This window comes from Capsicum annuum, chromosome 9 (genome assembly GCF_002878395.1).
Source record: "Capsicum annuum cultivar UCD-10X-F1 chromosome 9, UCD10Xv1.1, whole genome shotgun sequence".
Taxonomy (NCBI): Eukaryota; Viridiplantae; Streptophyta; class Magnoliopsida; order Solanales; family Solanaceae; genus Capsicum; species Capsicum annuum.
Window position 1 is genome coordinate 1,910,822 of NC_061119.1, and position 27,706 is coordinate 1,938,527.

At 35.7% G+C, this 27,706-nt stretch overlaps 2 protein-coding genes and 1 pseudogene across 2 annotated transcripts; all 3 read left to right on the forward strand.

The window, feature by feature from the left end:
• The first annotated feature begins 710 nt into the window (after nt 1-710).
• LOC107843214 (protein SCO1 homolog 1, mitochondrial) lies at nt 711-11,866 on the forward strand. The gene is made up of 8 exons (XM_016687443.2): nt 711-867; nt 3,091-3,313; nt 3,461-3,595; nt 5,222-5,312; nt 6,586-6,798; nt 7,111-7,200; nt 7,288-7,420; nt 11,447-11,866. The coding sequence occupies exons 2-8, from the start codon at nt 3,152-3,154 to the stop codon at nt 11,565-11,567; spliced, it is 945 nt and encodes a 314-aa protein (XP_016542929.1). The 5' UTR covers nt 711-867; nt 3,091-3,151; the 3' UTR covers nt 11,568-11,866.
• Nucleotides 11,867-14,751: 2,885 nt separating this feature from the next.
• LOC107843212 (monodehydroascorbate reductase) lies at nt 14,752-20,619 on the forward strand. Its single transcript, XM_016687442.2, has 10 exons — nt 14,752-14,911; nt 16,963-17,034; nt 17,588-17,639; nt 17,974-18,054; nt 18,209-18,327; nt 18,407-18,626; nt 18,766-18,884; nt 18,970-19,095; nt 19,593-19,733; nt 20,084-20,619. The coding sequence occupies exons 1-10, from the start codon at nt 14,861-14,863 to the stop codon at nt 20,402-20,404; spliced, it is 1,302 nt and encodes a 433-aa protein (XP_016542928.1). The 5' UTR covers nt 14,752-14,860; the 3' UTR covers nt 20,405-20,619.
• A 1,709-nt stretch (nt 20,620-22,328) lies between these two features.
• LOC107843213 lies at nt 22,329-27,459 on the forward strand (annotated as a pseudogene).
• Nucleotides 27,460-27,706: the final 247 nt, after the last annotated feature.

Consider the following 27,706-nt stretch of genomic DNA (forward strand, 5'->3'; position numbering starts at 1 on the left):
GTTATTTTTTTTCCTTTGTAAAGATATAATTAACTCCCGATATTTTTATTTTTTTTTGAGTCTATCAAGATACACAATTAGCTCTTGATATATCCAACGAAGTTATATAATTAGATGAATTTTTCGTAATTACTTTGTAAGAGTGATTACTTGAATAAATATGTTAAGTTAAGGTGTATGTTTGTGTTATTTTTTTCTTTGTAAATATATATAATTAGCTGTTTATGTTATTTTTTTTCCTTTTTAAAGATATATAATTAGCTCCCGATATTTTTTTTTTATTTTGGGTCTATCGAGATACATAATTAGATCTCGATACATCCAAAGAAGTTACATAATTAACTATTTTTTTTGTAATTACTTTATAAGAGTGATCATTTGAATAAATATGCTAAGTTAAGGTGTATGTTTATGTTATTTTTTTTTCCCTTGTAAAGATATATAATTAGCTCTCGATATATTTTTTTTATTTTGAGTCTATCGATATATGTAATTAACTCCAGATATATTCAACGAAGATATATAATTAGCTGAGAATTTCGTCATTTCTTTGTAAGAGTGGTCATTTAAATAAATATGTTAAGTTAAGGTGTATGTTTATGTTATTTTTTAAAAATATTACCTTTAGTGCAAATCACACATAGCAAAGGGCTATCCATGCACAATTGTATAATGGATCAGGCCTTGTGGATCCATATATAGCTTTCAGGCCCAATTCATTCGACCCAATTAATTAGCCCTAAATTTCAAAATTCGCGCCGACTTCTTCCGCCAGTCGCCACCGTAGTCCACCGGACTGTAAAACTTTGCGCTCTTTTCTCCCAATTTCTCGCGGCGGCGATCTCCTTCTCCGGCTAATTTTAATTTGTAATCCTCTTAAACCCTAATTACTACTACTTTTTTTTTTTTTTTTGATTTGGTGAAATTTGAATTTTGGAATTGGAGATTCTTAGTATTCAATTTCTATTAGCTGTTTGTGAATATTTTGTTGTTTAGTTTGCATTTTTAGCTGCAAAGTAAAAAATATGTGTTTATAATAAGTTTGAAATTTATTGAGGTGAAGAGGTAGTGCTTGCAAGGATTCAATTTCTATTAACTGTTTGTGAATATTTTACTGTTTAATTTGCATTTTTAGCTGCAAAGTAAAAAAATATGTGTTTATAATAAGTTTGAAATTGATTGAGGTGAAGAGGTAGTGGTTGCAAGGATTCAATTTCTATTAACTGTTCGTGAATATTTTGCTGTTTAATTTGCATTTTTAGCTGCAAAGTAAAAAAATATGTGTTTATAATAAGTTTGAAATTGATTGAGGTGAAGAGGTAGTGCTTGCAAGGATTAAAGTACAATGGTTCGGGTTTTCGGTTACCTATGCAACAAAAAGAAACTCAATGTAGTCGCGAAAGTGGGGTCTGGGGAGGGTAGAGTGTATGCACACGTTATCAATACCTCGAGGAGGTAGTGAGGCTCGAGTAATGAACATCAGAGCAGCTAAAAAAAATGTATTTATAATAAGTTTGAAATTGATTGCGGTGAAGAGGTAGTGCTTGCGAGGATTAAAGTACAATGGCTTGGGCTCGACCTATGCAACAAAAAGGAACTCAGTGTAGTTCCGAAAGTGGGGTATGGGGAGGGTAGAGTGTATGCACACGTTATCAATACCTCGAGGAGGTAGTGAGGCTCGAGTAATGAACATCAGAGCAGCTAAAAAATGTATTTATGATAAGTTTGAAATTGATTGCGGTGAAGAGGTAGTGCTAGCGAGGATTAAAGTACAATGGTTTGGGCTCGACCTATGCAACAAAAAGGAACTCAGTGTAGTCCTGAAAGTGGGGTCTGGGGAGGATAAAGTGTATGTAGACCTTATCCCTATGTCGAGGAGGTAGAGAGGCTTGAGTAACTAACATCGGAGCAGCTAAAAGAAAAATACAAAAGTAAAGAGGACATGGAAAACATAACTTAGCATTCAAAAAAAGATCAATAGAAATAACAATAACCAACTAATGTGATAATTGATGAAATGATATTTAAAATCAAAGTGAATTTAGAAGGACTCTTTAATTGGAAAACTCTTTTTTTAACTTATAAGGTGGGGTAGATTAGTTTAGATGATGCAAGCAGCATGATTTTGCAATCATTGAGGCCAATCTTTATGTCTTGATTAGGTTTCGATGTAAGTTATATAATGGCGATCTTCTAACTTAGTGAGTAAAGCAGGTATTGGTTCAAGACCTCCTGTGGAAAATTACATTACATTGTTTATACATGGTTAAAATTATTTTGTTTATGTATATATAGTAGATGTTGACCCTCCCCCCCACCCCCCACCCCGTGGCGCTTCTTCATGTGTTTACTTGTTCAATTTTGACACCCGTAATGAAAATATTGGCTCCAACATTTGTCCGATCTTCTAACTTAGTGAGTATAGTAGGTAAGGATTGAAGGACTTTAGTCCTGTTAGGTCTTTGTGGTGATCTTCTAACTAATTGAGTGTAGTAGTGAGTTGATTTACAATAGGTAACTCTTCATCAAAAAATAGAGTAATAACTCGATATAATGAGTTAAATTGTACTACTTAACAGTATAAAAATGAATTAACATTTAAAAATGTGAAAAGATAAAGCAGCTGGAAGAAGAGATATGTATACCAAAGTTGGGAGCGAAAATAGGAGGAAGATTATCCTTTTCTGCAGCTAACATTGGTAGTAAAACCAAAAAAAGAGAGAAATAATTACTAAATTTGGAGAAAGCCATCTTCTCTAATTAAGCCAAAAATTAATATTTTTTTTTTTGTCGTGTTTATTTTATTTTATTTTTTTGTGAGGAGAGTGGAGAATGTGAAGGAGAGAATGTATACTTTGTGTCCAATGAGATGTAAATTTATAGAGGAAGTTTGTGTTGAATTTTTCTTCACCGAAGCTGCTACTTTTATCAAAATTTCAGGAAATTGGTTGTATGAATTTTCCACAAAATTCTTAAAAAATAAGTGTCAAACCTCATTGAATTGAGCACTTCTCATAAATTAAATTATCACTTGAAGAACCATAAAACCAAAATAAAGAAATAATTTCCACTTGTTTCTTCTTTTGGTAGGGCGTTTGAGCTCTGTGCAGTTTTCAGCAAAACTTTCAGCGTGCGATTGTACAACAGAGGAATGGCGAAAGCAATAACAACAACAACAAGAAACCAACAAATTCGCTATCTCTATCACTCCCTTTCTTCCCAGCAATGCCGTTCAACCAACCCTTTCTTTCATCGCATCCATTCCCTTTCAAATACTTCCACCGCCACCAAATCTCTACCCCGTTCTCCATTGGTTAGTCTTCCTTTATTCTAATCTTAAGTTTTCAATTTCTTTTCTTTCTAATATCGGTTTAATAAAATCATCTTTTTTTGTTATCTTTGAATAGTACGGTTTCTTTTTCATGTATCTAAAAAAATTTCTCTATTTCTTGGATTACAGGCTCTGCGTTTGGATCGAATGGAAAATGGATTGATTTCTTACAGGTTTCTCTGTACCTCAACTCCTACTAATCAATCAAATTCTGGAAACAGCTCGAGCTCTGGTGGTTCACAGGGAAAGTCTATTCGGGGTAGTGTAAGTTATACTTGCTTTATTTACAAACATATAATGCTCCCACTACTCATATGGTGCACTAAGCTTCCGCTATGCACGGGTCTGGGAATGGATGAACCATAATGGGTCTACTGTATGCAGGCTAACCATGCATTTATGCAAGTTGTTGTTTTTACATGTCAACAACTTTACCAATTCCGATGCCCCTTCGCTATTCAATATGCTCAGTGGCGGAGTCGGGATTTTCATTGCGGGGGTTCAACATCTACTATATAGCATAAAAAATATTTTTAACCATGTAAAAATAGTATAAAACCAATATAATTTTCTGTCGAAGGGGGTTCATGGAGCAATGGTGGCTCCGCCATTGCATATGCTACTCTGGGCACAAAATTAGTACAAACTAAAAACATGGAAATTTAGTGTGTGTGTGTGTTTAATGTATGTATGCATATTGAGTATGGAGGTAGTGTGTTCTGAAAACCTGTTGACTAACACTTGCAATGCAAGATGCTGTTTCCACATGACAACATCTTTACCAATTACACCCCTTCACTTTTCATATGCTACACTGGGCACAAAATTAATACAAACTAAAAACATGGAAATTTAGTGTGTGAGTGTGTGTGTAATGTACGTATGCATATTGAGTCTGGAGGTAGTGTGTTCTGAAAACTGCAGACTAATACTTGCATCTGGGCGATGTTTTATGTGTTATGTTTTGGTAAAAGTTATGTTTTGATCATACTTGGAGCTGCTGTTTACTTGGATATTGAGATTGTCGCTCGATTTCATGAGGCAATCTACATCGATGTAATGAACGTGAGGACCCACGACAATGACAATAGCTAGACAGAAATAAAGGGGAATGTTTATGCATATCGGCCCACTATGTGGGAATATACTGGTTTTTTTTTTTTGTTGTTGTTTATGTATATCGGATTCAATTGTCAACTGCCCTGCAGACTTTTTGCTTTTTTTGTGTGATTGCGAGTTCCATTTCTCTCTTTTGCTTTGGATAACTGCATTTTTAATGAAATGTAACAGTATGGATTCAGATGCAATCAGGGGTGGCTCAATGGTAAAGCTAGTAAAGCCTTCGCTTTAGGCCCCAAAAATTTTGAGGCCTCAAAATTTTAATAATAAACTCTGTGATTTCAATTTCATTTGAAATAATAATGAAGATTATGAAATACATTTTTAAAAATTATCTAAATAATAATAATAAAAAAAAAAGTTTTCATTTTTACAAGAAATATTTTAGAACTTTAAACTAAACAACTCAAACTTTATATTAATAAATAAAGTTTTAACAACAATATCTAAATTTATGCAGTGCAAACAAATGACAAACATCTTATTAACTAGAAATAATCTTTAACTTTTATTAATAAGCATTAACATGTGAAGTTAAAAGTCATGTATCTCTTAAAAATACTATACCAGTATTTTTGTATTTATGTTTTGGCTTTGGGCCACTAATTTTATTGAGACGCCTGCATCACTCTATTACCAGTATTTTTGTATTTATGTTTTGGCTTTGGGCCACTAATTTTATTGAGACGCCTGCATAACTCTATCTGTTTATGTTTATAGTAGGGTGTAAAAGATTTTTATTTCTGTTGAGTAATATTTTGATATGTGCAGCCTGTTTCATGGATGAGCTTCTTTCTACTTGTTTGCACTGGAGCTGGATTGGTTTACTATTATGACAGGGAAAAGAAACGGCATATTGAAGGTAGATTACTATGGTGAGTTGTATTAGTTTTAGGAAAACAATTGTGGTAGGCTAATCCAACACAGCTCAATAGTAAATCTTTTTGGGCTCATTAGACTTTGGGTTTGAAGGCACGAAGGAGGATTATTTTTTGTTTCAAAAGTTGCATTTACAATGCCACATGTTTGATTAGGCCGCGAATTTAGGTTTCTGGTTATACCACTGCCTCGTTCCAAATATAGTGCGACAATGGTCGTGCCTATGTGTTTATAGGCAGATATGTCAGAATACAGTCTTAGTAATTGAACAACATATTTCAAAAGTCAACTTTTGTTTGTTCCCTTTGTCACATAAACAGATATGTTAGAATACAGTCTTAGTAAAAGTGAACTTTTGTTTGTTCCTTTTGTCACCAGTAAGATTAGATCACAAATCACATCACTTCTAGAGTAATAATTTGGCATCAATCCACTTGTCACGTGTGCAAAACTTCTGAGTATGCTTCGTTTTGTGGTCCATGACTAAACTAATGTGCTCTTAAAGGAAAAACACATGCTGGAAATTGTTTTTTGCCTAGGTTGGGTTTTGTAGAGATATAATGTGGTATCGTTTTTTCTTTTTGTCTTTTTTTATAGCGTAAATGTGCATTTTCAGTCGTGTTTTATATCGGTAAAACACTGTTAAATGGTTGCTTTTACTGATACTATCACCATAGGTTCTGCTTAGTATTACTTGCGATAGCGTCTGTATTTGTATTTAATGGAACAGAACAACTTTGAGGTTTAAATACTCATTTTATGAAATTATTTTTTAAGAAGAAAGTCAGATTAGGTAGTCCATCTTTTACTTCAAATACTCCCTTCGTTTCGACATGTTTGTGCTATTTTCTTTTTTAGTCCGTCCGTTTAAAAAAGAATGCCTCTTTCCTCTTTTGGCAACTCTTTGGTTCTAACTTTCCACGTGACATATTTAAGACTACAAGATTAGAGGGTATTTATGCACATTCTACATATTTTTAGTTTAAGACCCAAGGTTCAGAATTTTCTTTTATTTTCTTAGACTCTGTGCCAAGTCAAAATTAGAATAACAAATTGAAACAAAGGGAGTAACAAACAATTGTATTTACTAATATTTCTCCTTTGTTCCTGTTGTTCAGGAAGCCTTAAGTTTGTTGTACTAATTTTTTGAAGATTGTACGATCATAGGCTACAACGTGTGTTCTTGCCTTGCCTCTGAGTTCCTATCATTCTAGTTTTCTAGTTTGCTGATTAAGCTTGTTAATTAATTGTTACAGAAATCACCAATGCCTCAACTTCCGTGAAAGAAGGACCTTCAGTGGGAAAAGCAGCCATTGGTGGTCCATTTAATCTTATTGATCATAATGGAAAATCAGTAACTGAGAAAGACTTCTTTGGCAAGTGGACAGTTGTGTATTTTGGTTTTACTCACTGTCCAGATATATGCCCGGAGGAGCTACAGAAACTCGCTGCTGCAGTTGATAAAATTAGTAAGCCTTCTCAGCAATATTAAGTATCATGTGAACTAAGAGCATGAAGTGCATAAACTCAAATGTTGCTTCAATTGTTACTCCATGTTGTGCATGAAAATGTTCAAACTGGTTTAAACATGAAACTGTTTCAAACTGGTTAGATAATCGTAGCGGACTACAATAAGGCAGTTGACTGTATGGTTACAATTTTTTGTTGTGAGAGAGAAGCCCATAAGCTCTAATCTTTAGCTGTCATGATGTCTTTTTCCTTTAAATTTAAGCATACAGGGATGTATTCATCTTCTAATTTGTAATATATTCAATATGCAGAGGAGAAGTCTGGAATCCAAATAGTACCTGTATTTATCTCGGTTGATCCTGAAAGAGATACGGTTGAACAAGTAGGCGAATATGTTAAAGGTGTGTTTCAGATTGAACTGATTATATATTGTGCATTATTAGATATACTTGTAATGTTGTAACCGACAACTTGCACTCAATGTTTAGAGTTCCACCCAAACTTGATTGGCCTCACTGGTAGCCCCGAAGAGATAAAGAAAACAGCACGTGCTTATCGGGTTTACTATATGAAGACAGAAGAAGAAGGCTCAGATTACCTTGTTGATCACTCAATAGTCATGTATGTGTTACTTGATCCTTCTTATCCTAGTATGATTGCACGTGTCAGTTTTGATTGCTTCTTTATTTTCAATGTCTACAAACTGCACTCCTTTGATTTTTCTGCAAAATGATCCGATATCCTGCATACGTAGTCTTTTAAATTTAAACACTTTAAACCTTTAGATGATGTGGTTTGCATATTAATGCGGGCATTATTCAAATTTATTTATACAAGTATACTGGTAATACCATAAACAGTACGCATAAGAAAACTAAATTTATTACAGTGGTGACCGTTTTCTTTATATTTTTTCTTTATGTATCTTCTATCTGGAAAGCACTACTTATATAGTGGTTGTATCCCCTCAGTTTCCTTTTGATCACTTCAAAAGTCCGCCTGCATTCTTGGTAATCATTTTCGATTAAAAAAAAAAATGCCTGCATTAGGACCTATGTGCGTGAACAAAGTCTTGTAGAGTTGGATATATACTTCCTTTTCGTATCTTCTATTTGGAAAGCACTACTTATATAGTGGTTGTATCCCCTCTGTTTCCGTTTGATCACTTCAAAAGTCCGCCTGCATTCTTGGTAATCATTTTCGATTAAAAAAAAATATGCCTGCATTAGGACCTATGTGCGAGCGGAGTCTTGTAGAGTTGGATATATACTGATGTGTGGAATGGGAGTGGAAATATCGTTGAAGTTGGAAGTGGTAGCTGGGAGGGAGCTCAAAGAGGTGTTAGCTTTTTGTTGGGAGATTGTGTGCTAATGGCTTGTTGGGAGAAGATATGGGTTGGTTTTTGATTAACTAAACTAATTCTTGTAGTTTGCATAAATGATTAGAACATGATTTACCATAAACTTATATTTAATGATGAAATTCATTTTATACTAAACTAAGTTGTGCGGACTCTTCACTTTTGATGCCGCACCCATGTCGGATTCTCCAAAAATACACCACTTTTGGAGAATCCGATATGCACCCGTTGATATTTTTGAAGAGTTCGAACAACATAGATATTAAATACAAAGATACTCCATCTAGGAATCAAGTACTTCATAGTCCAAACAACTAACTGGGAGACGTAATTTAAGCACTCTTGTCAAGCTGCTCGCTGCCGTTCATATTATGTGGTGTTTTTAGGTTGGACACACCCTTTAAGAAATCCACTAGCCCCTTCGAAGTAAGAGGTGTTTTCACTAAATTACCGTTAATTAGATAGTAGTACCTATTTACTATGGTTTCTTGAGCATCTAAAAGTTAACTATTTTGGACTAAATAAGTGCAAATCTAAAAACATAATGTACTATGGACTGGAGGGAGTAGTTTGTATTACTGGTTACTCGCAGATGACTTCTTCTCTGTACCCACTTAGATGCTACATTGATGGACATATATATCACCGTTTGGCCGTGACTATGATTTATATTTGAAATAATATTTGAAGGCAATTTCAAGTAAGTGTTTGATTATCATCAATTTGGTCCATTATTTGAACTTCAAACTAAAGATTTTGAAGCTTGATAATTAGTTTTAGGATCATTTCAAGTTGTTACTCACAAAAGTTTTAACTTTTTCTCCATTCGCAAACACCAACAAATCCAAATGCTCTTTCAATTACTCATTTTTTTCAAATTTCAACCAAATCATGCCCAAATGCTCGAGGCTTTTAGCATATAGAAGGTTTCTTGCAAAAGTGTTGTGATCCATATTGTAACTTGATGTGAAGTTCCAACCTAAAGTGATTCTTTGAGCTTAAAATAGTCCAGTATAATGTACCAGAAATTTTTAATATTTCAGTATAAGCTTCGTCTTGAGCCGGGGGTCTATCGGAAACAGCCTCTCTACTTTTTCGGAGGTAGCGGTATGAACTGCGCACATTTTACCCTCCCCAGACCCCTGTTTTTTGTTGTTGTTGTTGTTGTCAGCTTCAAAATTAGATGGGAGCAGCTGAGATGATTTGATAGAACAGATCAATGGATTTTACTTATACGCAATACAAAGAAATGAAGTAATAGTACATTGAGAAATTGTATCAAATAGCAGAAATCCTTGAACTTGTTAAGGAAACAAATATTTTTCTTCTCAAACCAAACCTGTGTGTTCTTGTTGAGCTATGGCTGTCTGTTTCTTGTTTCTACTTTCTATCTTAATTACAACACATTGTGTCATGTTCCATTCAAACGAGTGTTACCTCTGTCCTTTCCATTTCTGCCCTAACGGTGACCGGATCTTTGACCCATATCGGAATTGTGTAGACGTTTCCACTGTTTGTGGGCTAATCTCTCTCGAAACTTTCCTTCCATCTCCCCAGACCTTGATGTGAGCACAGTGTAGGTGGTTCTTGAGAGTAGTCTCCTCTTCTGTTTCAATAAAACCACCACAATGGTCGCTGGCTATTTTGAAGATCTTCTCTGACCACAGATTTAGCGGGAGTCGTAGAAGTCGGATCCGCACCCAATCCCTCTTGATCTCTGCCGGCCAACATCCTGTTGAGGGTTTCCACCATTCCAAGGGGATCTTTCTCTTCTTCCAGATCCATTCTCCCGACAGTACATGTTCTGCTTCTTTCTTTGAAGGCATTTCGAAGAGGAAGTGACTATCGTTCATCGCAAAGACATTGATTCCAAAGACCGTCTTCCATGTACTGCTTGCCCATCTTCTGATGTCGTTTAGGGTGACCGGCTCTTGTGTTGAAATCTGGAATTTGCCTACTAAATATCTGCTCAATAGGTCCTTTTCCGATGTAGCTGCACCTCCGCTTATTTTGATGCTATCATCCTGGATCTGTATCTGTGCTGATCTCGTATTTTCCGTCGTCCATCTATTGCCTCTGCAAGCCTCCACTTCTTAATGACATTCCCCTGTACTTTGGATGCTTTAATGAATACGTTCACTAACCACTTTAAAATTTTTGAGCTAATCTTAACTCTCATTAAATACATGCGACGTTCCACCCATTCATACCATGTATCTGCACCACCAGCTTGGCATCTAGATATGTCATATGCCTTGAAACTTGCGCTGTAGAAAGTGATGTTCTCCTCGTTGTCCCCTTTTCTGGCCATGACTGCCGGAAAGACCATCTAAGCAATGGACAGGAACTGTGTCACGACCCGAGCCGAGGCCCTGGCCGCGGCGAGCATCTCGAATCATCAAGGTCCAAGATACCCCTGAACTCCTCAACCCACCAGTGATATTGTCCGTTCTGGGCCCAGGCCCTCACAGCTTTAAAACGCGTCACTAGGGAGTAAGACTTACTTACTTATATACCCAGCATCCCTCCTTTGTTTCTGTCGATGTTGGACTCCTTCTCCTATGTTGGGGTGTCACAAACTGACTTTAGGCTTGGAAAGTGACTGTCATAGGGATTCGTGCCTGGGAGCGTTTATACTTACACATTAGAGTAAGTACTCTAATAGTTGAAATAATATTTGAAGATAATTTCAAGTAGGTGTTTGATTATCAATTTGGTCCATTATTTGAATTTCAAACTGAAGATTTTGAAGCTTGATAATTAGTTTTAGGAGCATTTCGAGTTGTTACTCACGAAAGTTTTTAACTTTTTCTCCATTCGCAAACACCAACAAATCCAAATGCTCTTTCAATTGCTCATTTTTTTCAAATTTCAACCAAATCATGCGTAAATGCTCGAGGCATTTCGCATATTTAAGGTTTCTTGCAAAAGTGTTATGATCCATATTGTAATTTGCTGGGAATTTCCAGCCTAAAGTGATTCTTTGAGGTTGTTTATGCCTTTTAAAACTTGAAATCTTATGACATCTCTTACAAGGGTTCAGACCAGTGGTGGATCTAGCATATATCCAGGGGTTCATTCGAAACCCGTTCGGCGAAAAATTACACTATTTATACATGGTTAAAAAATTTTTTTACGCATATATTGTATATGTTAAACCCCCTTCGGCTAGTTCATGTGTGCACTTTCGAACCCCCTTAATGAACTTTTTTTGGCTCCGCCACTGGTTCGGACGTGAATGTTAGTATGGCATGTGAATTTGATGAGTTTGTTGATACAATATGCAGGTATCTTATGGATCCTAAGATGGATTTTGTCAAGTTTTTTGGGAAGAACAACGATGTCAACATGCTTGCTGATGGAATAATTAAGGAGATAAAGCAATACAAAGCGCGAGTCAAGGCGTAATACGCTTGGACTATGTTGCCCGACTCTTCAAAAATGTCATGAGGTGAGCGTCGGATCCTTCAAAACTAGTGCATTTTTTAAGGATCCGACACAGGTGCGGCCACATTTTCGGAGATTCCGAGCAACTTAGCTCTCGGTAAGGTCTAGTTGTTGCTAGAGCATTGAGCATTGCATTCATGGAAGTTTTTGTGTACACACTTAAGAAATTTCGAGTATGTTAGGTCTTTATACAATATTCTCTCTCTTGTTTGAATTTTATTATATGAAACAACCTCTCTACTTCTTCGGAGGTAGCGGTATAGACTGCGTACATTTTACCCTCCCCAGACCTCACTTTGTGGGAATACACTGGGACTGCTGTTGTTGTTGGTTGAATTTCATTGTTCGGAATTAGCTATCCGGGATTAATATTATGCTTATATTATATGATAGAAAATGAGATAAGCATCCAGTATCCTTTAAACTATGATAAAAGTTGCTACGACACATTCCAACTTCACAGGGATTTTATTACCCCTCTCAATTTTAGCGTATTTTTATTATCCTTTTATGCTGATGTGACATCTTTATTCCATAAAATAGGTCCTGCATCAGCTAAAATAGTTGACAAAATATGTCATGTCAACACAAAAGGGTGACAAGAATACGCTAAAATTAAGTTCAGGGAGTGATAAGACGCTCGTAGAGTTGGGAGTGTGCCGTAACAACTTTGGCCATTGTTCGAGAGGGTACTGGATGCTTTACTCATAAAAAAGTTATATTTTATATTTTTCTGGAAATTTCATGGTCAAAATTTTAGCGTATTTTTGTTATTCTTTTGTGCTGATGCGACACCTTTATTACATGAAATGAGGCTACTTCAAAGGTATCACGTCAGCTAAAATGATTGACAAAAGGTGTCATGTCAGCAACAAAGGGTAACAAAAATACGCTAAAATTAAGTTGTGAAGTTGGAGTGTGTCGTAGCAACTTTGACCATAGTTTGAGGGGGTTGTGGATGCTTTTACTCATAAAAATATTTATATTTTGTATTCTTCTGGAAATTTTCTGGTCAAAATTTTGTTTTGACCTTTCTTGTTCTAAGGTCAGCCATCAAAGAAGGATTTGGTAGTTGGGTATCTCATCATTTATACCATTCACACTTCAGAGTAGCTTTTCCCTTTATTTTTTACTAAATTTTTAATGTAATACTAATTCGTTATCTGATATTCACTGATTCGACTAATTAAAAGTGCATTATATAAGTGCATTATATAAGATTCATTAAAAAGAAAATATTGTCAAATGAGTCGTGAATATTATTGGTCTATGATGGATACGTCGGATTCAACTCATCAGGTTACCGATTAAGCGAGGATCTACGAATCAACGATATAATATATGATTTATATAAAACAATAACTTTTATCTACATCCGTACTCGATTGCTACGTTAATTTGCTTTATTCAACAAAACGATCAAACTTTTTTAGCCATCGAATCGATCTTGTTACTGCGTCGCTAAAATAGTAATTTCTGACTTTATCAATCATCAATCTAACTTCAGACGTTAAAAAAAAAGAAAATTCTTTCTCAATGCTCAAAACTTGAGATTTTTTTATTTTATTTTAATAATTTTGCAAAAGTGGTTTTGAGGGGTTTTATATGAAAAATGGTTTAATTTATTAATTTAGTTTTAATAATATATTATTAGTTGATATTTGACCAAGATGCCTTTCACACTTTCTTTACCAAAATTAAAAATAAAATAAAATATCTTTCATTCTTGGACTATTAGCTTTATGGTACAATTCTATTGTCTAGGCAATGACATCAATGATTATGACTTTTCCACAAAATTCTTAAAAAGACAAGTGTCAAACCTTATTTAATTGAAAATAAATGTACTAAAAAGTCATTAAAAAAAAAGAAAAGAAAAGAGCACTTCTCATAAATTAAATTATCACTTCAAAAAAACAAAATAAAGAAATAATTCCCACTTGTTCACTTTATTACTAGTTTCTAGAACAATAATTTCGAATTCTCTATCAAAAATAATTTTTTTATCATATAAAATTAAGACTAAGATTTATCGTTTACGTATAATTTATTCTTTTTAAACTTTACTTATGAAGTTATATCAAATATGTTATTATTGTAAAAACACTTTTTGAATAGAATTTAATAATTTATTATTCTCAAGCGTTACAAATAGATAAGACCCAACTTTAAAGTTAGTTCATTTATCACATTTTATTTGAAAAATATTTAACTTATTGGTGTGTGCTCATAATATCTTGTATTAATTTATATCAAAAGTTTTCTTTAATTGTACACAATAAATAAAGTAATATTATTATTTTTAAAAATAGTTAACATCTACACATATCTTATCTTCTTCTCATATTTCATTTATGAAATTACATTGTATATGGTTATTGTAATAAAAACACTTTTGGATAGACTTTTATCATTTTATTTCCGAAGTCTGAAAAATAATGATTAAAAATTTGAGCATTAATTAAAAATAGATAAGATCCAACTTTATGCCAATCGATTCATTTATCACATTTTATTTGTATTGAATTATATTAAATGTGTTCTTTAATTTTACATCCATAAATAAAGTATTTACTATTTTTGTGTACATTTCCTTTTCTTTTATCCAACTATCGTGGCAATGACAAAGTCCAATAAATCAAACGTTACACAACATGCCACGTGTACGTTCCTGATTGACTTACACAAATATTGTATACATTATGCATGATAAGTATATAACTTTAATTCATCAGTTTCCTCAAACAAAACTTCATATAATTTTTTTTTTTTCACATTAAATAATTTTCATCTTCAACAAAAAAAACTCAAAATTTAATCGTCGATTTACAATGGCGGAGAAATCATTCAAGTACGTTATCCTCGGTGGCGGTGTTTCTGCGGTGAGTATCTCGTCGATTGATTCATTATTACTTGAGTCAATTTAGTTCTTTTTATTTTTAATTAATTATGTAATCTACGTTTTTGATTTATTTCTAATTATTTATGACCAATTCATAAATATTTTTTATAACGTCAATGTATACTATAACGTCATATTCTTAATTTGACTTGATCTTCTATAGTCATCAAATCGAATGGCACATCACGTGCCACGTGTACGTTTGTTATTGACTTCCACAATGTTCCTCGTTTCAACCAATCACAAATCACCAAATGAGACTGTATCAAGTATAAATATTAGTCCACATCCATCATTTTCCTTCACAAAACTTTTCATATTTTTCCTTTAACAAAGCTCAAACAATTCATCAATGGCGGAGAAATCATTCAAATATGTGATTGTCGGTGGCGGTGTTGCTGCTGTGAGTATTTTGTTGATCGATTGTTCGTTAATTGAGTCAATTAAGTTCTTTTTATTATCGATTAATTTTTTGAGATTACGTGTTTGATTTTGAGTTTGGAATTACAATTATAGTTTTGTGGACTATTTTGTGATGATTTATATTGTGAGATTATTGATGTGCTAGATCTGAAAGTTAGCATAGTGAAATGACTTTGTGGACGTGATACCTGTCAGCCCACCAGCAACAGGTGCTAGGTAATTATGTCGACTGAGACTAGGATAGTCATAGAGGCGGATCCGGGATGTGGAACAGTAACGTATGTTGCATAATATTCACAAAGGAAGAGTGTACTTCATATTTATTAGCAAACATGTACAAAGAGTTTAGCCTTGTCGAGTTGGTTTATTCCACCTTTTAGCTCCCAACAGCAACAGGTTTCAGGTAACTCTGTCGACCGAAACTAGGATAGTAACAGTGGCGGATCCAGGATTTGTAATAGTAACGTATGAAGCATAATATTAAAAAAAGAAGTGTGTACTTAATATTTATTTGCAAACATTTACAAAAGGTTTAGCCTTGTCTAGTTGGTTTATTCCACGTTATACCTGTCAGCTCCCAACAGCAATAGGTGTCAGGTAACTTTGTCGACCGAAACTAGGATAGTAACAGAGGTGGATCCAGGATTTGGAATAGTAACGTATGAAGCATAATATTAAAAAAAGAAGTGTGTACTTAATATTTATTTGCAAACATTTACAAAAAGTTTAGCCTTGTCTCGTTGGTTTATTCCACGTGATACCTGTCAGCTCCCACCAACAGCAGGTTCTAGGTAATTCTATCGACCGCGACTAGGATAGTAACAGAGGCGGATTCCGTATTTGGAATAGTAACGTATGTAGCATAATATTCTCAAAGGAAGAGTGTGCTTAATATTTATTACTATAGAAAACATATACAAAAGTTTAGCCTTGTCGAGTTGGTTTAGTATAGGTTTTAGCTAGAAGAGGTTTAGGGTTCTATTCTACTTATCTACGATTCTTTTAACATGAATTTGCTACAAAAGGATGTCCGCATGATGTGTGTGAATGTGTTTTTTATATTTTTCAATGGTCAGTTGAAGGGGAGCCTTGGAGTAACTGGTAAAGTTGCCTCCATGTGACCAGGAGGTCACGGGTTCAAGCCTTGGAAATAGCCTCTGGCAGAAATGCAAGGTAAGATTGCGTATAATACACTCTTGTGGTGGGCCCTTCCCCGGACACCGCGCATAGCGGTAGCTTTAATGCACCGGGCTGCCCTTTTAATGGTCAAGTTGTTAGATTTTGGAGTGTGAGAGCTAGAATGTTGTTGTAGGTAAGCTTATCTCCTTGATTGTTTTGGTTTGTTGTTGAAATTGACTTGCTTCAAAATGGACTTGGAGGCGTGATACTAAGGTGTTAACCCCCCAAAAGGTGAATATTCTGGTGTTCTAACAATGGTAGATCAAACAACAACTTGATGAGCGAAACCTGGTGATTGAAAAAAAAGGAACTTTATGAATTCTGATGCCTAGCGCCCCTTGAAAACCTAGGTTTAGTGGTGGTAGGCTGATGTGGTATTTCGGAAACTGGGATTTGATGGTATGTGATGCTAGTGATTTGAAATGTAGAACATACTAGTTGTCTTATGGAGATACTGGGAGCAAGCGATCATGGCATAATTATTTCTATTTACTTTGGATGGTTATAACTAGTTGACACAAAATCAAACGTTTTTTGATGAGTTAAAGCTCCTCTATTTTGTCCGTTGGCATAGAAACTGTAGATATATTTGATTGATTGGATACTATAACTGTAAATCTTATATTATAATAGTGGAAATGGCATATAAGTTTCGTTATTTGTCATTCACTGTGAAGCATTTAGGCAGTTAGCTTCTTCTTTGGGATAACAAATGTTCCGGTTTCTTTGAAAAGAAAAGGATTATAACAACTTCCTCAAAATTCTCTAGTTTTGTCTGAGCTCTTTTTGGAACAAATCTTGCTGTTATTGAATAGTTGTAAATGAAATGAACAAGTTTGGGTGTATTTGCAGGGATATGCCGCTAGAGAATTCGCGAAACAAGGAGTTAAGCCTGGGGAACTGGCTATTATTTCCAAAGAGGCGGTAAGTATTTTTAATTTCTTTCTTGCCTTCACTAATTTCAATTGTAAATCAGAGTTGTTTGCTGCCTGCGTGGACTTAATTCTGGAGAAGGGAGCATTCATTTTGTCTTCTCTTAATATCATGTATTATATGTCACTAGATTTACCTTAGTATTCCAATTAGTTTTTATCTACAAGAATCTCTAAATTCTGTTATGTTTGGTGCTATGAGCTAATATTTCATCAGGTTATGCTTGTAAATTGCTTAAAAGCATTCATTCACTGTCTCATAGCTAATATACAAAATTGTAAATGACCCTTTGACATATGTTTGTCAATTTGGAAAGAAAAAATCTCTTAATCCTCTACCATCTGCTTAAGAATTTGTTCCTTCTTTGCTTTTGGAGTTTCTGATCACACCTCTCTTATCCCATAATGTGCTAGATGTTTTTCTTTGCTACTATCTACACTTTATCGCTATTTCTCATTAACTTTGTGTCTAACAATCTTTCCTTCTTTCAGTAAAATAGTGTTATATTTGATCTGATTTCTAAAAAATGTTTTTTCTACCTCAGGTGGCTCCTTATGAACGTCCGGCACTTAGCAAGGCATACCTTTTTCCTGAAGGCAAGTTTCTCTTTCCTTGGATATGACTTAAGTCTGTGGTGGTATGGACTTGAACAAAAGTTTGTATTAGATAGGACTGCAGAAAATGCATCTTATCTTTCTCCAGAGTAAAGTCCTGGCCGCTCGCTTTTTTCTTGTAGAATGATTATTCTCCTTGCGGCAAAGAAGATGATGGAAAGAAAAATTTGAGCATGATTTATTATACAGAATGTCATCTCATGTAATTTGTCATAAAAAGCTATTCCAAAAAGCAGCTGGACATATATATTCTTAATGTAACCTTGTATTAGAAATTCCTTTTCCCTAACATCTTAGATTGACCTTTATCTACCAGGAGCTGCTAGACTCCCAGGGTTTCATGTGTGCGTTGGAAGTGGTGGAGAGAGATTGCTTCCTGAGTGGTATGCAGAGAAAGGTAATAATTTCTTTGTGTTTATGCATTATTTGCAGACGTATGGTCGTGCATGACTTCTGTCAACTTTACATAATGGTGATAAATCTGGTTAAAAACACCTCTCTTATAAATTCCAGATTACATCTCTTTTGAACCATATGGTCTCGTTTTGCAGGCATATCGTTGATCCTGAGTACCGAAATAGTGAAAGCAGATCTTGCTTCAAAAACTCTTGTTAGTTCAGCTGGGGAATCTTTTAAATATCAGACACTTCTTATTGCAACTGGATCCACTGTGAGTCTCTTGGAATTGTGGCTCTGTCGTATATATTACTCTTGTCGTTACATGAACTTATTGTTCTGTTTATGTTCAGGTTCTGAAATTGTCAGATTTTGGAGTAAAAGGTGCTGATTCCAAGAACATCTTCTACTTGAGAGAAATTGATGACGCTGATCAGCTTGTGGAAGCATTAAAAGCTAAGAAAAATGGGAAGGCTGTAATTGTTGGGGGAGGGTACATCGGTCTTGAGCTTAGTGCTGTACTGAGACTAAACAACATTGAAGTCAATATGGTTTACCCGGAACCCTGGTGCAGTAAGTAAATTTCTTCTAGTTCCCACGCTGCATGCATACCATGAAACGTTAAAACTTTTCGATAGTAGTCAGTTATGGAGAATATATTCTCCTGCTTAATCGTATTCTAATCTTACTGTAATCCTCTTGCTTTTTGCAGTGCCTCGGCTTTTCACAGAGAGCATAGCTGCATTCTATGAAGGTTATTATAAGAACAAGGGAGTCAATATCATCAAGGGTACAGTGGCTGTTGGGTTTGATACGCATCCAAATGGAGAGGTTTTTCTCAAGACTGCACCATTTTGAGAAATCTTGTTGAGCTTTTAGAGCATTACCTCACAGCGTTCTTGTTTCCAATTTGCAGGTGAAGTCCGTCCAACTTAAAGATGGCAGAGTACTGGATGCTGACATAGTAGTCGTAGGAGTTGGAGCAAGACCACTCACGACTCTATTCAAAGGGCAAGTTGATGAGGACAAGGGAGGAATTAAGGTGTGTGCTCACTGCTCAGTACTCATCCTTTAATAAGTTCTGATTTGCGTGCTTTTCGATGATTTTGTCATTTTCACGGTAAAAAAAAGGGCAGCCCGGTGCACTAAAGTAGATGATTTTGTCATTTTCACGGTCAAACCTTAAAATAGTCCAGTATAATGTACCAGAAAAAATTTAATAGTTCAGTATAAGCTTCAAAAGTAGATGAGAGCTGCTGAGATGATTTGAAAGAACAGATCGATGGATTTTACTTTGCGCAATACAAAGAAATGAAATAATAATACATTTAGAAATTGTATCAAATAGTAGAAATCCTTGAACTTGCTGCTGACAAGGAAACAAATATTTTTTCTTCTCAAACCAAACCTGTGTGTTCTTGTCGAGCAATAAGCTGTCTGTTTCTTGTTTCTACTTTCTATCTTAATTATGACACATTGTGTCATGTTCCATTCAAACTTACTGAATTGCAATACTTACGCCTTGGCTTCTATTTGCAGACTGATGCCTTCTTCAAAACAAGTGTACCTGATGTGTACGCTGTAGGTGATGTTGCCACCTTCCCGATGAAAATGTACAATGATATTAGAAGAGTTGAGCATGTTGATCATTCTCGCAAATCTGCTGAGCAGGCTGTCAAGGTACGTGACAGCTCACTGATGCTGTCCCGAGTTATATTGTCGTCCTTCTTATAATACGTTATTCATCACTGATCACCTATGATTCTGCTCTAAATGAGTCATGATATAAACTGGATAGTTGAAACACAGTACACACGTAGATTAGGGTGTTCAAATACTGAAATACTCTCTCCATTCTACGTGCCTACTGGTTGTTTATGTCCTTGCTTCTGTATATTTGTTATTGCTGCATGAGTTAGAACAGCTCTCTACTCTTTCAATGAACTCGTGAAATGCAGTTTGAATCCTAAACTTCCCATTATTTATCGATGAAGTAAAAAATATTAATTCCTACATTGTTGCTGGTGCAGGCAATATTTGCCAGCGAGCAAGGGAAGTCCGTTGACGAATATGACTACCTTCCATACTTCTACTCCCGTGCCTTCGATTTGTCTTGGCAATTCTATGGTGATAATGTGGGCGAAACAGTGCTCTTTGGGGACTCTGATCCCAGCTCTGCAACTCACAAGTTCGGACAATACTGGATCAAAGATGGAAAGATCGTTGGTGCATTCCTCGAGAGTGGAACACCTGAAGAGAACAAGGCAATTGCTAAAGTTGCAAAAGTTCAACCAGCTGCTACCTTGGATCAGTTGGCAGAGGAGGGCATCGGCTTCGCCTCAAAGATCTAAAAACATCACTGTTTCCGCGATATTTACTATGTTGTGTAACCGTCTGACAGTTTTTCGTGCCTGGTTGATTGGTTAAATATGATGTTTCTTCATCTGAATTAAGTTGCAGAAGATCACTCTTTAAGGCATATATATACATACCTTAAGGAGTGTGACATATGAGCATGTATTTATATTATGTCACGCTTATTGAATGAAAAACACAGAGTTTATCACTTTGGTTAATGCACAAAGACAGTGAGTACTATGTGACACTGTTTACTTTTTGTTTTTGGGGGTTTCCCACCCGGTTTTCGGTGCCCGCATTGGAGCTCCGATTAATCCGGATCGCGCATTGCAGGGCACATTATGGGGGTAGCGCGTGACAATGTTTACTTTTTAGTCTGTTACAAAAGAACACCTTTCTACATTTATAAATAGTTTGACTTTGAACTTCACATTGTGAAGTGGAGACTTGGCATAACTGGTAAAGTCGTCGCTACGTGACTAGGAGCTCACAGGTTTGAGTTGTGAAAACGTCTGTAGCAATGCAAGATAAAGTTGCACACAATAGACCCTTGCCCAAAGATAAGGTTCCGACGCTGACGTGTTGTCTAAATGATCAGTTTGTAAATTAGTGTGTTCAACTGGTACAGTTGAGGCGTGTTGACGTACCTAGATATATATATTCAAAGTTCGAGTGTTTATTTGATAGCTAAGACCAAGTTCTATAGTTTGTTTATGTGTGTGTCATTTTAAAACTAAGGGGTATAATCATCAGCTTATAATGGAGCAAATTAAGGTGTCTAGATGTACATATTTAAAAAATTTAAGTGTTCACTTGACAGTTGAAACCAAATTTAAGTGTTTATTTACGTATTCTTTCAATTTTAAAACTAGTGAATAATCTCAAATGTCATCGAACTGTCAGAAATGACTCATCTATGTCATTCGTTAAGAGTTTGATTCATCTATGCCACTACTGTTACATAAAAGATTCATTTGTGCCATTTTTTCTAACGGTGGTTTTTCAAAACTATTTTTGTCGTGTGTCCTCTTATTAGAGGTCCACGTCACCAAATTTAAATCAACCAATATTACTTAAAATCAAAACTAAAAATCGAATCCATTAAAATTAAGCCAAAATAACATAAACATAGACCCTAACTTACCATATTTACATAATTCCGCACTCTTATAAAATAATTATAAAAATCTCAACCAATTGTATATCTTCGCTGGATGTATCGGGAGCTAATTTTGTATCTTGGCGGACCCAAAATTAGAAAAAATATATTGAAAGCTAATTGTGTATCTTTATAAAGAAAAAAATTGTATCTTCGTTGGATGTATTATGTATCTTGATAGTCCCAAAATCAAAAAAATTACATCAGAAGTTTATTATATATCTTGACAGACCCAAAATCGGGATTTCAATAAGTATGCAAAATGTCAGAATTTTATGTAATTAAGCTCTAAACTGTTAGAATTTATTTCATATGCCCTAAAATTAAACCCAACCCACAACAATACCGAATTAGTGGGTCCAATTTTTATTTTAACTAGATTAGTGTACCTGTTTTGCACGTGTCTCTCACATCAATCAATAGAATATACATAAGAATTAAGAATAATATTAAGAAAGTAGCAATATATTAACGTTAAAAAATGATACATCTATTTAAATAATATAAATAAATATTATATCTCAAATATATTATTGTATGATATTTTTCACTTCAACGTTTATTATAAACGAAAAGAACAAAGTTAATTTGAATTTCATGCAAATAAAACTCTTCTTTTCATGCAATATGATTTTCTACTTTAGTTATTTTAACTGAATCTATTTTTATTTAACTGAATCTATTTACTTATTTTGTCATTTTTAAACTATATAGGGGCCTAATTTTTAGCTTATAAATTTAGTAACTAGTTAACAAACCAAACCTATAAATACTCTTTCTTCTCTCATTTCATTTTCACATTAAATTTTCATCTTTAACAAAAAACTCAACAATTTTTCATCAATGGCAGATAAATCTTTCAAATACCTTATCGTCGGTGGCGGTGTTGCTGCGGTGAGTATATATATGTATATGTATATGTGTATATATATGTATATGTATATGTAAGTATGTATGTATGTATGTGTGGTATGTATGTATGTGTGTGTATATGAATATGTATATATGTATGTCTATGTATGTATATTTATATGTATGTATATATGTATATGTATGTATATGGTGATCAAGAGGCTTAATTTGTTGATTATTTTGTGATGATTTAGCACACATTTACTTCCTTTGTCACAGTTTATGTGTCACCCTTCAGATTTCGAGATTCAACCAAGTCTATCATGACCGTAATATTTTTCATGTGTTTTAAATGTTTTGAATTATCAATAATTGTGACTTATTAAGTAGTTTTATGTTTTACATATTTTGAATTGTCAATAATTGTGAGTTATTACGTACTTTTTACGTAGTTTTCAATTTTTTTTCATGTATTTTTTAAATATTTTGAATTGTCTATAATTGTGACTTATAACGTACCCTTTACGTAGTTTACAAATATATAAATTTCAATTCAAAAAGTTTGAAAATTTCATGTTCAAATTCACGGTCAAACTTAGATTGTTTGGCTCTCGAGAAGCAAAAAGTGCCACATAAATTGAGACAGAGTAAGTATACAACACATAAATGCACACAATTTGATGTATATGTGCATTTTTTCTTATGATAAATGTGAAATCCTTGAGGGATACGAATACATATAGTTCATTTTTTCGTACCAATACCATGTTTGTTTTGATCGTTACTTAAAAGAGATTGTATAATATGGTTTGATTCGATGTTTAGGTAACCACGAAAAGCCTCATTTTATCTGACCATCGATTTGATGGTATCGCGTCGTTTCCTTATTTAATAATCATATTTGATCATTCATCCTACCTTTTTATCGTAGCTCGACTTCGTATCCTACTTTTCGAGTAGATTTATCTATCGTTCAAATTATTGATGTGCGAGATTATGTAACGACTGAAAATGATACAATCTATCCAAATGTTGTATTCATTATAACAATATACTACCATACAATACAACCTAAGTTGCTCGGACTCTCCAAATATACTGCCGCACTCGTGTCGGATCCTCCAAAAATGCTCTACTTTTGAAGGATCCTACACGCGCCCGATGACATTCTTGAAGAGTCCGAGCAACATAGAATTTATACAACATAATACAATACAATACAATACAATACAATACAATACAATACGATACATTATGAAACAGTACGTAACAACCATAGATTATGGAGTCTGAAAGAGAGAATTATCTCCTTTCGAAGCTTTAGTCTGCTCTGGAGTAGTTGATTTGCTTCGCGAGGGAGTTGGTGGATTTGAGCACGAAGTGATTAGACACGGACACGTATGCTCATATACATATAAGTTGTGTGTGTGTGCGCGCGCGCTGGCTAGAATTTGTTGTAGATAAGCTTTATCTCTTTCGCTATTTTGTTTGCTGTTGAAATGAGTTGCTTCGAAATGGAGCGGGAAGCTTCGAGTACAAAGCAATTTGAAAATGTAGAACCTACGAGTTGCCTTGCGTAGATACTGAGAACAAGAGATCATGTCATAACTCTATCTTGTCGTTTGGCTTAGCAATAGTAGTCTTTCGGAAACAACCTCTATATCCTCCTCGGACTACACTTTGTGGGATTTCACTGCGTATGTTGTTGTTGTCGTTGCTTAGAAATAGTAGATGTCTTTGATTGGTTGGATACAAACAGACACATATGCTCGTATACATACGAGTTGTGTGTGTGTGCGCGCGTGTTTGCTAGAGTTTCGTTGTAGGTAAGCTCATCTCTTTCACTATTTTTGTTTGCTGTCGAAATGGAATTGGCATATAAGTTTCCTAATTTGGCATTCCTCGTGAAGCGTTTAACCAGTTAGCTTCTTATATGAGATAATATATGATTCGGATTCTTTCAGATATAATATGTATGGCTATTCAGATTTTTGAATTTGTGGTCGTAACTAGTAAAGTTACTGTCATGTGACTAGGAGGTCACGGGTTCAAGCCTTGGAAACAGCCTCTGGCCAGAAATGCAAGGTAAGGCTGCATACGATACACCCTTGTGGTGGGACCCTTCCCCGGACACCGCGCATAGCGGTAGCTTTAGTGCACCGGACTGCCTTTTTTTGTGGTCATAAATGAATTGAACAAGTTTGGTTGCATTCGCAGGGGTATGCCGCTAGAGAATTCGCAAAGCAGGGAGTTAAGCCTGGGGAACTGGCTATTATTTCCAAAGAAGCGGTAAGTATTCTTTGCGAAATGAGTTCCAATCACGATACTAATCCTCTCGGGTTGGAATATTTGCAACTTCGTATCTAACAATCTTTCCGTCTTTCAGAAAAATAGTGTTAGATTTGATCATATTGCGAAAAATGTATCTTTTTTCTACCTCAGGTGGCTCCTTATGAACGCCCCGCACTTAGCAAGGCATACCTTTTCCCTGAAGGCAAGTCTTCTTTCTACTTGGATAGTTAATTTCGACTTTAGTGTATGGTCGTATGGAGGCGGACTTGAGTAAAAGATGTGTTACACATCTGAAAATGTGCTTTACTCGATTTTGATATTCCATTTATCTACCAGGAGCTGCTAGACTCCCAGGGTTTCATGTGTGCGTTGGAAGTGGAGGAGAGAAACAGCTTCCCGAGTGGTATGCAGAGAAAGGTAATAATTTTGTTGTGTTTTCTTGCAGGCAATAATTTTTCGTGAATGTGTTGGAAGGTAATAATATGCAGACATATGGTCAAGCGTGACTTCTGTCGACTTTGTTGGAGTCTCGCATCGGTGGGTTAAAGGGTCTTTGGTCTCCTTGTATGGTCTTGGGTAATCCTCCCCTCATGAGCTAGCTTTTGAGGTTGAGTTAGGCTCGAGATCCATTCTTTAACATGGTATCAGAGTCAGCCCCACCCAATTCATCGTTTTCGTTGTTGGGTCCCCTATCTTATATTGTCCACGCGCCAGATGTCCAGTCCTTGGTATGCAGGGTGGGGGGGGAGGGGTTGGAGTCTCACATCGGTTGGTTAAAGGGTCCTTGGTCTCCTTATATGGTCTTGGCAATCCTCCCCTCACGAGCTACCTTTACATATAGTGGTATATCTCGTTGAAGACACATCTCTTATGAATCATATGATCTCTTCTTGCAGACATATCGTTGATCCTGAGTACCTATATAGTGAAAGCGGATCTTGCTTCAAAGACTCTTGTTAGTGCAGCCGGGGAATCTTTTAAATATGAAAAACTTGTTATCGCGACTGGATCCACTGTGAGTCTCTTGGAAATTTGGTTGTGTTGTATATTTTTACTTTTTGTCATATGTCATTACATGAACATTTCTTGTTCCGTGTCTGTTCAGGTTTTGAAGTTGTCAGATTTTGGTGTACAAGGTGCCGATTCCAAGAACATATTCTACTTGAGAGAAATCAATGACGCGGATAATATTGTGGAAGCATTAAAAGCTAACAAAAATGCAAAGGCCGTAGTTGTTGGAGGAGGGTAAATCGGTCTCGAGCTTACTGCTGTACTGAGAATGAACAATATTGAAGTCGATATGGTTTATCCAGAACCATGGTGCAGTAAGTAAATTTCTTCTAGTTCCCACACTGTACGCATAGCATGCAACGTTGAACTGTTTCATGATAGTCCTTTTGCTTTTTGCAGTACCTCGGCTTTTCACCGAGGGCATAGCTGCATTCTATGAAGGTTACTACAAGAAAAAGGGCGTCAATATGATCAGGGTACAACGGCTGTTGGATTCGATACCCATCCAAATGGAGAGGTTTTTCTAAAGACTGCACCATTTTGAGAAATCTCGTTGAGCTTTAGCGCATTACCTCACCGCATTCTTGTTTCCATTTTGCAGGTGAAGGCGGTCAAACTTAAAGACGGCAGAGTTTTGGAAGCTGACATAGTAGTCGTAGGAGTCGGAGCAATACCACTCACCAGTCTATTCGAAGGGCAAGTTGAAACCGATATAAGAGGAATTAAGGTGTGTGCTCGCTGTTCAGTACTCATCGTTCTAATAAAACCGGAAATCCTCGAACTTGTCGATAAGGAAACAACATAGTTTTCTTGTCCGACCAAAGCTGTGTTCTCGTCAGAGATATAAGCTGTCTGTTGCTAGTTTCTATCAAAATTACAGCGCGTTGTGTCATGTTCCATTCGAACTTACTGAATTTCAGTACTTATGCCGAGGCTTCTGTTTTGCAGACAAATGCTTTCTTCAAAACAAGTGCACCTGATGTGTACGCTGTAGGTGATGTTGCCACTTTCCCGATGAAAATGTACAACGATGTTAGAAGAGTTGAACATGTTGATCATTCTCGCAAATCTGCTGAGCAGGCTGTCAAGGTAAGCGACGGCTCCCTGATGCTGTCGAGAGTTAACATGAAAGCGTTATACTGTCATCCTGATTATAACATGTTATTCTTCACTGGTCTCATGAGTCATGATAGTAAATGTTAATGTTACGTTGTTGCTGGTGCAGGCGATATATGCCAACGAGCAAGGGAAGTCCATCGATGAATATGACTACCTTCCATACTTCTACTCCCGTGCCTTCGATTTGTCTTGGCAATTCTATGGTGACAACAAGGGTGAAACAGTGCTCTTTGGGGACACTGATCCCAACTCTGCAACTCACAAGTTCGGACAATACTGGATCAAAGATGGAAAGATCGTTGGCGCATTCCTCGAGAGTGGGACACCAGAAGAGAACAAGGCACTCGCTAAAGTTGCAAAAGTTCAACCTGCTGCTACCTTGGATCAATTGGCACAGGAGGGCATCGGCTTTGCCTCGAAGATCTGAGAACAGCAGCGATGTTTCTGCCTTATTTACTATGCTGTAACCGTTCGTGGCTGGTTGCAGAAGATCACCCTGTAAGGCATATATATGCATACCTTAAAAGTAACATATGAGCATGTATTTACTTGATTATGTTATGCTTTTTGAATGAAAACACAAGTTTATCACTTTGGTTATCCCGTTCAATTTATGCGACACTGTTTCCTTATTAGTCCGTTAAAACAAGATGTCTTTTTACAGTTTGAAATAGTTTTCACTTTAAGGGGAGTCTTGGAATAGCTAGTAAAGTTGTTGTCATGTGACCAGAAGCTCACGGGTTCGAGGTGTGGAAACAACCTCTTGCGGAAATGCAAGGGAAGATAGCATACAATAGACCCCTGTGGTCCGGCCCGGCCCGGCCTTTCTCGGTACTTCATACATAGTGGGAGCTTAGTGCGT